General features: G+C 35.3%; 1 protein-coding gene across 2 annotated transcripts; it reads right to left on the bottom strand.

The window, feature by feature from the left end:
* Window positions 1-2363: 2363 nt before the first annotated feature.
* On the bottom strand, window positions 2364-7114 carry LOC142631983 (uncharacterized). 2 transcript variants are annotated; one of them, XR_012843704.1, is made up of 5 exons: window positions 6856-7114; window positions 4483-5358; window positions 3447-3856; window positions 2792-2939; window positions 2364-2659 (listed from the first exon to the last, which is right to left on the bottom strand). XR_012843704.1 is itself a non-coding variant. In XM_075806393.1 (5 exons), exons 2-5 carry the CDS (start codon window positions 5229-5231, stop codon window positions 2548-2550), a joined length of 1341 nt encoding a protein of 446 aa, XP_075662508.1. In that variant the 5' UTR covers window positions 5232-5358; window positions 6856-7114; the 3' UTR covers window positions 2364-2547. The 2 variants fall into 2 exon arrangements, 1 of the variants encoding a protein (XP_075662508.1); XM_075806393.1 differs by having other exon boundaries at window positions 2792-2861.
* Between the last annotated feature and the right edge of the window lie 2380 nt (window positions 7115-9494).

Here is a 9494-nt window from a genome sequence, read left to right on the forward strand (position 1 = left end):
AAAGGACGGAGATAATGAGGACGGATCGACATCATAAGTGACTCAGCTATGACAGTTGAATGTTGCTGAATATCCGTCCTGTATAAATTAATTGTGGATTCCACGTGGCGTGTCATTTGATATATTTCAAATAAGCTTTTGCTTTATCCCCACGCAAACGTGTATACTTGGACTTCTTGCGACACACGTTTGGGAAGACTCCTATATGGAAAGGAGCTTGAGAAGGAAGTTGTATCCTAAAAGAAAGGTAACTCTACTCAATATAAATACCCCAGAAACCCTAGGTACGAAGGTACGCATAATATTCTTAACTCTAGCACTCTAGGGTTAAAGGAACAAGATTCTAACTTGACCTTCGGAGGGTATTCGGCCGACACCACACCATTGCTCTCTTCTAGGTCCTTTGTTTTCTTTTCGCAGGAATTGCTTTCGTTTGAGGAGGAGCGCTTGCAACTCACTGGTGATATTTTCGGCCTCATCAGTGAGAATAGATTTATTTATACCCTTAGATCATCCTTCTTCTTCTCGGTAGAATACCAGACTGGATGTTAGTAGATTCTTGTCCCACAAGTATCTTCTGCCCAATTTCATGATGAAAATGGAGTTTTTCCCGTCTAACACTGTTCAAGCTAGTCATTCATCATCAAACGTGACATGCTTTAGGAGAAGGTATTCACTGTGGGGTCCACCCCCTTGTGAGGGAGAGGTAACATGTATCGGTAACAGGGAGAATTTTTTCCATGCTTTAGGTAGGAACATCTAATTAATCTAATTAATACAGAGGTGACTATTGCTTAGATTGCGTGTCACTCTTCCTGGTTCCTCAACTGTATTATGGGCAATTCCTCCCTTGGTGGTTTTTTGGGTCAAGAATAATCAAATGGGACGTTAATTTGGCTTAGTAGGGTTTTGCCATCTTTGTTCGAGTGTAATGGATCTAGACTAACTGAGCCTTCCCCTTTATCCTAGTCACCGAACCTTTTGCGGGCCTAGAACCTCGGGTCATGACCTTAGCCCAACATCTCAAGCATCACTTGGGTTGTTATATGGGCCCAACATCTCATGCCTACCTTGGGCTTCATGGGCGCAACATCTCCGGCTAACTTAACTCGTTGGTGGAGAGGATCATCCTCCAACAAGAGTGATTGAAATTAAAAAAGAAAAAAGTATAGTGTTTTACAAAAGCTACAATGGTTTAGAAGATCACGGTAGCTTAAAAAAAATGCACAACCGAATGTGAGGGGTTTTTCATCTTCTCTTTTTGTCTACACTACCCTCTACAATAATAAAAACTCTAATTTAGATTGCTGGTTGAGACTTAAGAGTGCTATTTATAGGTAATGCCGTAATGGTACATAAATTAACAATATGTGCATAAAAAAAAAAAAAGAAAAAAAAAAAGACGAAATGGTAAACTAACATATGAAATAAGATGAGGGGAAACCATTAAGTATAGTTAAAAGGTGGACTAATTAGTTTCAGCAAAATAAAAATAAAAATGGACTTATTAAAATCCTGTTACAGGGTTCTGGGTTAGAAGGCAATTGGTTATCAAATGATTAGACTTTCTACCATCGGGAAATTGGCATGTCTTCACATAGGGTGAACCAACCTAGGTGGGTTTGGTTTTTATTTTTTATTTTATTTAAGTTAATAGAGTAGTAAATGAACCTAACTTTGCATGAACAGTTCAAATCCCACAAAGAAATAGACTCTTTTTTTTTGTTTATATTTTTTGGATAAATTTTTGTTTATTTATTTATAGCAAATTAGTAAAACTCAACTCTTCTACCCTAGATGTGACTATTTATTAAATAAGCCAAGCTCAATTTATTACATGTTCTTAAATCAGCTAGTAAATATATATAGACTAAAGATTTAATTGTGTAAATTTGTTAATAATTTCATAAGATATTAAATTATTATTTATAATTTATTGATAACTTAAGTATTTTGTAATAAAAATATAATTTTGTATGATTTAAGATTGTGAATCTAGTTTTTATAGGTTTATTACAAAATTAAAATTAATGAATAAATTATACCTTTCATCCCTGTGATTTATTGTAAGTTGCTTGCCTCAAATTTTAAAAGTTGAGATTTTGTTCCGAAGTTTAAAAAAGAGAACACTTAGGCCCTTTCTCTTTCTTAATTTGAAGTGAAGTGACCACATCAAACCAACCATACATTTAAGGGACCAAAATCAAAACAAATTAAGCCCAAAAACGGAGGGTTCCATTCCGTTGGGAGGATCTTTCCATATTGGCTAGGATAAAATATATATTCGTCACTTCAGAACTGCCAACCCAATTTTAAATCATGGGGATTTTTTTTTTTTTGACATCAAAGATAGAACATGGGGGTTCTAAAACAGCTAGAAATCGTATTATTATTTTTAATAAAGTAAACAGACTTTATAATAATGTGACTATTCCATAGCAGTAATATAGATGATCCCAATTTATCATACAAAACTAGATTCCTATTGCTAACACATTCATTGTGCATTCCTAACAGGACGGAGTTAATATTACACCTGAGCTTTGTTCATAAATGAAAATCCTTCATAGAATGAATTGCTGTGCAACTTGGGATGCCAGGGTTGAAGAACTTGGGCCGAACTGTGATCACCCCTGGTCTCAACTCGTCAAAACAATATCTGAAAAATAACATTAGTGTAGTCATTTACTTAACAAAACTCAACTACAACATCACCAGCTCATTGAATCATTCGAGGGAGTGAATAAAGTGAGTAAAATATTCATTTAGCTAGGAAGTAGAAATATTTAACCTGTGTTCGTTAAGGTAACTTCTCACAGCAGTTGGAATGGCAGCATGTCCTCGACTATGATTACCTATACCTGAAGGTGCAAAGTAGTATCAGTGTCCTGCTACCATAACACATTTTGGAATGCACACCTCAAACTTCCCCAACTAATCTACACGAAGGATTTCATTCAATTGAGGCAAACAGTAATGTTACAGACCTCATGAACCACATGATATTCAAATTCAATGTAGGCGCTTTAAATATCTAGTTGGGCCACTAGCATTAAAATGAACTTGAAAAGATATTTGGAACTAAAAGATGAGAGCTATTGACACAAAGACAACCCTTCCTAACAATAGTGGACTTGTGTAGTTAATGGCACATTTCCATGAAGATATACATGCATTTATACACGAGCTAAATAGCAAAAAGAAACATCAAATGAAGCATAGGTATCCAAAAATGTCTATATGTCATAATGCTCATCCTAGTAAGGTTTATGGGCCCACCAACCTGCTATGACTTCTAACGGTGTGGACTTATAACTTAATGGCATACACATGCATGCACAAGCAAAACAGCAAAACACAACTTAAGATGCAGCATAGAGATATCATACATGAATATGTTTATGTGCTGTATAGTTCATCCTAGTGAACTTTATAAGTCCATTTACCTGTTATGACTTCCAATGATGTAGGCCTCTGCCTTGATGATGCTTGTTGCATAGCTAACTTTTTTGAATCCATGTTACTAAAAAACTCAAGTGATGGAGAAGGTATAATCCCATTTTCCATCATACCCCTATTTGTTGAAGCTGCATGATTTGTATGTGCTTGGGTTTCAATTTGCTGCAGACGGTCTTTCAAGGCTTGAATAGCTTCTGCTGCATGAAGACCATGTAAATCCAATTTCCACATATCGTTTTTGCTATTCCTGATGCTCAATATTTCCTTGGCTGCCTTAGCATTGAGCCTTTCAGCAGCCAACCATTCTTCTCGAGCCTTCATTGAGTGCTGTTGGGCAGAAATGTGGTCGCCTCTTTGAAAGGCATTAGTTGCTGCTCTTGAGTGCTGTGATGCTGATCTGTTCATTGAAAGAATGGGAAATCTCATTGACCGCTAAATGGTGATCATAATTTCATAAAATCCTCCATTATCAATCCCAGTTTCCTTCTCCCTTTTTAAGTAATCTATCATTTAGGAATAATTTGGACCAAAGGGGCACTATTAGTAGTACAACAATTTAGATTCATTTGAGGCTAAGCAAACTTTCCTTTAATCTTGGAAAAGATTTATCATTTGGTCTAGCTTAACGTACAAAAACATTTGCAGTCATGCACATAATGACAACTGAGTTACTTTCTTGATTATAACTACATATACTGTATTCTATTGACAAGAGGAGTAATTCATAGCTCTAATCATACTCTTTAGAGCTCTAGCTTGCCACTATTTGGAATCACACTTGAACTTAATTGCAGAATTTTAATTGATTATAGCTTGACATGCTTAATGCATTCATATTGAGATAAAACACACAGTTATCATCAACAAAAGTTAAATATTTAATACAGTATGTCAAAGAATTAGAACTTCAATCCCAAGCAAAAGCAAATGACAATATAATAGGAGGTTTTTTTATGGTATGTAACAACACAAAACTTAATGGGAAAAATGATCGATCATGCAAATATATGTTTCCATACACACCTCATCATTTTTAGCGCATCTTTTCTATGGATCAAGTAAACATCATCTTCTTCCCACTCAGGTTCAACAGGTACAGACTTCAATTGCTCTATAATTAGTTTTTTATCAAGAGTATCAGGAAACTTCCTCCCAAAGGAATCATTTTCATCCACCAATTCCTTGCTGTTGTATTTGAGACAGTCGTCTAGAGTAGAGCTTAGATCAGTGAGGTTCATCGTCTTTCCCAGAATAAAACTTTTGTCCGTAGAATTTAATTCAACATTGGGTGTTTGCTTATTCTCTTCAATGCTATCATTGGCAACCAGCACTTCCAATAAATTTGAGGCCCTATCCATATTATTGTCTGCAGCTTCCAAGATGTCCTCAATCAAGCTCTTGTCAGCCCAATGGTGGAGCTCTTTGAGCTTATTCACGACCAAAACATGACTGTTTTTTTCCATATTCTTATTGCTACATGTCCCACTAGAATCACCAACTAGTGTTGGGTTTTTGTTTTTCCCATTCTCTGCCAAAGTTGCAAAATCTGCAGGTGGGAGTAGTACTGATGAGAAAGGCTTATTATTTTTCATTAAGTTTTGAGAAGGGACCGGAGGAGTAAGAGTGTTTGCTATGGGTGGGAAGGGGTCCTTGATGATATCGCCTTCAAGGTTTTGCTTTTGTCGCTGCTTGAGGTCAAAGGCAGCCCAACCAGGAGTTTTACCCCTTCCCCATGACATCCTATTAGATAGAGAGACTGCAGTAAAGGTCATATTGTGTCATCAACCAGCATGATGCAGACCATTCTGTGAGTACAAGTCCTTTGTTAATTTGTGATGTACTCGGTATTAAGATGATCACTTGAATTGTGAAAATTACTCAAATTACTTTTTGAGGGACCTGGCATGCAACATAATTGAATCAGCAAATCTTTTTTTTTTTTTTTCAATTCAGGGGGAAAAAAGAACCCAAAAAGAAAAAGATAATAAAAAGTTGAAAAAATAACAAGAAAAAAAGAAGAATAAGATTAAATGTCAAACAAATAAGAGGGAAGAGAGAAGAAAAGAGTCACTCTGAAGTTCACACATAAAATCGAATAGGAATAAGCTGGAGTTCGATGAAACCTAGACATACAATCTAGCATAAAACAAAAAGCATACTGAACTGCCCTTTACTCCTTTCCGTGGCTCCCTACTCAAAATTTGTCATCTAGGAAAATTTGAAGGAGCAAAAGTTCTCATCAAATCAAGTTTTATTCTTTACACAAAAAGCAGGATTGTGAGTGTGAGGTAAAATTGGAGTGGGTAATGACTAGTAATTGTAAGATAATTTACATTAGGAGATTTAATGTGAACCGTATAAATATACATTTTTAATTCTTCTGTTGTTATCAATTTCTTACACGAATGTTAATTTAGCAGTAAATTGTAACCTTCCTATGGCCAGATGTGCTTCACACATGATTTACCAAAAGACTTTATTTATAAGACTAGTACATATAAACACAGAATAAAAGTTCCCATACCATTGGGTCTAGGAAAATTTAGTTCATAATGCTAAATTCCCCATCTAATTCCAATTAAATCACAAAGATAATAACCTCCCTATGGGGTCAAGTAATTATTTTCATGAATTAATTGCAACTTAGATGCTATTATGCCTAATAAAGTACTATAAAATTATCTTTATGTAAGTATTGCCTAAAGATGCTATGTCTATTCCTAAGTCATTTTGATATTCAAAAATTTTAAATGACCTCAAAAGGTCAACTAAACTTCATATTGATAATGGCAATTAACACTAAGACAAACCATAAAATGATAATTTTTTTTGCAATTCTTTAGTCTACGTTGTGTCTATTGTACATGAAGTAGTCTTCGTCTAATAAAACTTTCTTACTTATCAAATAAAAATAAAATGATATTTTAAGACAGGATAAGTACAAGGAACCAACAACGCACTTAAACAGATCATTTACTTAATGATCAATGGTTCATAATATATATACCAACATAGTACATCATTCAACAGCAACTCTATGACATTGATATAGAGATTAATCATTAAAGTAATACCATTTAAGTGGCTTGATGATAAACCACAACGTGTATTAAAACCCAAATAAAAAAACTCAATCCTAAATACTAGTGCTGTGTTTCTGCACAAAATGCCTAATCATGTGTACAATCTCACTGTTTAAAGGAATTGATATTATTTAGAGTAGTCCCTTTTTTTTTTTTTTTTTTAAAGTTAAAGTACGAGCTAAAAGCCTAAAACCCATTTTCCTGATGCCATTTAGTTTCAACTTTCAACTTTCAAGTCAAGCCAAAATTGCAGAATTTAATACAAAAAAATTTGGCAGTGCTTAAATAATTTGCATATTTAAGAAATTCATACCTTTTGCAGAGACCAAACTTTGGTGGGTGTGGGTGTGGGTGTTATTTGGAAAGACTAAAGCGCAGGAGTATTTCTATTTCCACACGTAACCAAGGCTGAGATATCACAAGAACATACGGTGGTTGTTGTCGGTACAGATGTTTTATAATCGAACACTCCCACAATCCGACCACTCCGCATCTCTTATCCATATAATAATTCTGTCTCTGCCTTGTGCTGTTTTCAATTTTTTATGCAAAGAGAGAACGAGAGAGAGAGAAACTCAAAAGAGTCCCGTAGATGACATTGAGAATGGTTGTTAGAGAGAGAATTATGCTAAAAACAGACTCGATGGCGGCTTTGTGTCAAATTACGAAATTACCCTCACAATTTGATGCCTTTTCTGGTTTTAAGTTACTTAGGAATTTTTAACCCAAAAATAAAAAGTTACTTAGGAATCATAGCAGGCCAGGTGCGGAGCGGATTTCTTGATGCTCGAACCCTCCCCATTTAATAAACGAGTTTTTTTCAACTCCAAACCCGTCCCGTCGAGCCCCGTCCCGTCATGCTTGGCCAAAAATCACTAACACAAACACAAATTCTAAACACAAAAAGAGATTTTTTTTTTTAAAAAGACAAATTTTAGATTTTCCCTTTCAAAATCACAAACACAAACACAAATCCTAATACAAACACAGATTTCACTAACACAAAAATTTCAGATTTTCCCTTTTAAATAAAAAAACACAAACAAAAATCCTAACACAAACACAAAACACAAAAATTTCAGATTTATGATTTTCCTTTTCAAAATAAAAAACACAAACACAAACACAAAAATTACAAACACAAACAAAGAAAAAAAAATGAGAGATGAAATTAACCAAAAAGAAAAAAAACACAAACACAAATCCTAACACAAACACAAACACAAACAAAGAAAAAACAATGAGAGACGAAATGAACCAAAAAAAAAAAAATCACAGAGGGTGGTCGTGAGAGAGTAATTAAGGCATGACAGAGCTTGAGGTCAGTGGACGAAATGGTGAGACGTGAGCTTAAGGGCCGGCGGTGACTAGTGTGAATGAGTGAGAGTGGGTGGGCGGTTGAGACCAAAGAAAAAGATATGAAAGGAGATTTAGGGTTAGAATAGGTTATAAGTGTGTGTGTGTGGGGGGGGGGGGGGTTTGGTAATTTTACTTTTAATTAGGTCGAGTTTGGGTCCGGGTTCGTTGCGACTTTCACTAAAACTTGTACTCGATCTGAACTCGCTTAAGGTTTTATTTAAAAACCCAAACTCAACCCTATTGTCTCACTGGTCGAGTAAAACCTGCCTTATTAGGGTCGGGTCGGGTCGGGTCGGGCTGAGTACCCGTAGGTCATGTACTTTTTGCTATCCCTATTTTTACTTTCTACTATCACATGATTCACATCACTATGCAAGGTGTCACATGGTCTATTGTCATTATTATTATTTTTTTGATGACAAAGGAGAATTTCATTTAAATTAGTTGCACTATATAGAGCATACTGTACAATAATCCTCATTGTTAATCAAACTCCTATGGGCAATTGAACGCACCCACCAGAACCAATTATTGGATAATCTAAGGGCTTTTCACCCTTGATCGGCTAAACAGTTGTTGGGGGCCGTATATCCATTGCGCAGCCACGTGTTGTTCGCTGGAGGGGTGACCTTGCTAGACCTAGATTTTAATGAGGAGTTGCGGCTAGAACTCGACAATGGGCCAAATAGTCCAATGGCTTTCGGCATAATTTTAGGCATACAACATGGGTAAAGGCCAAAGTCTAAGAATCATGATAATGGTTGAATAAATAGATCATATGTGTTTGATATAATAGCTTTAAATTAATAGTTGTAATAGTAGTTGAAATAAAGTAATATGTATTTAAAAGTGAAGTATCATATATTCAATAATACAAATTTAGAGATATGAAAACGTGGTGTCTTATCTTTGTATGGTTTGTAGCTCCAGCTGTATAGCATCAGTGAGTTGATAGCATTCCAGCAGAATAACTCCAGCAGTGGAGAGGCAATATGCCATGATTACTTCAAGATTGAAGGGGAAAAATGGGTGCAACTAGAGGGAGAGAGAAAGAGAGAATATATCCAGCTGTGTGTAGAGGCTAATTAAGTTTGTTCCCTTTATCATGCACTTAAATGAATATTCCCTTGATAATGCTCTTTTAGTTATAGTGAAGTTATGAATAGCATTGCCTCTCATGAGAAGGGCTTTTGTAAGATAGGTTAGTACCTTCTAGAAGAAGGGTTTTTGTAAGATAGGTTTGTGCCTTCCATGAGAGGGTTTTAATATGAGTGTTTGATATCCCTTGAGAAGTATGGAGACGGTAAAAGATATACATGTTTGTTGGGATGTAGTATTTGTAATATGTATAGGTATTAAGTATGGATACCTAGTGAGAGATAGGTTTGTAATATATATGAGAAATATGTATGTATAATTTGTGAGAGATGTAATTTGTAAGATATATGAGAGATGTGTATGGGTATTTTGTGAGATATGTACTTAGTGTGAGATGTATGATAGATATGTAAGATGGTAAAGGAATTATGTTAGAGCTGCTGGAAAGATTATAGTGATAGCTTGTGTTGCTTTCCAAGAGGAAAGATTTTGTAA

The sequence above is a fragment of the Castanea sativa genome, chromosome 4, assembly GCF_040712315.1.
Source record: "Castanea sativa cultivar Marrone di Chiusa Pesio chromosome 4, ASM4071231v1".
NCBI classification, from domain to species: Eukaryota; Viridiplantae; Streptophyta; class Magnoliopsida; order Fagales; family Fagaceae; genus Castanea; species Castanea sativa.

Bases quoted from the DNA above. Each gene is read 5' to 3' on its own strand.
- LOC142631983 (XM_075806393.1), bottom strand. From the start codon at position 5,231: ATGACCTTTACTGCAGTCTCTCTATCTAATAGGATGTCATGGGGAAGG. The intron at 2,862-3,446 runs GTAAATGGACTT...TTGCACCTTCAG, and splicing joins ATCATTGGAAGTCATAACAG to GTATAGGTAATCATAGTCGA. The intron at 2,660-2,791 runs GTTAAATATTTC...GTTATTTTTCAG, and splicing joins AGTTACCTTAACGAACACAG to ATATTGTTTTGACGAGTTGA.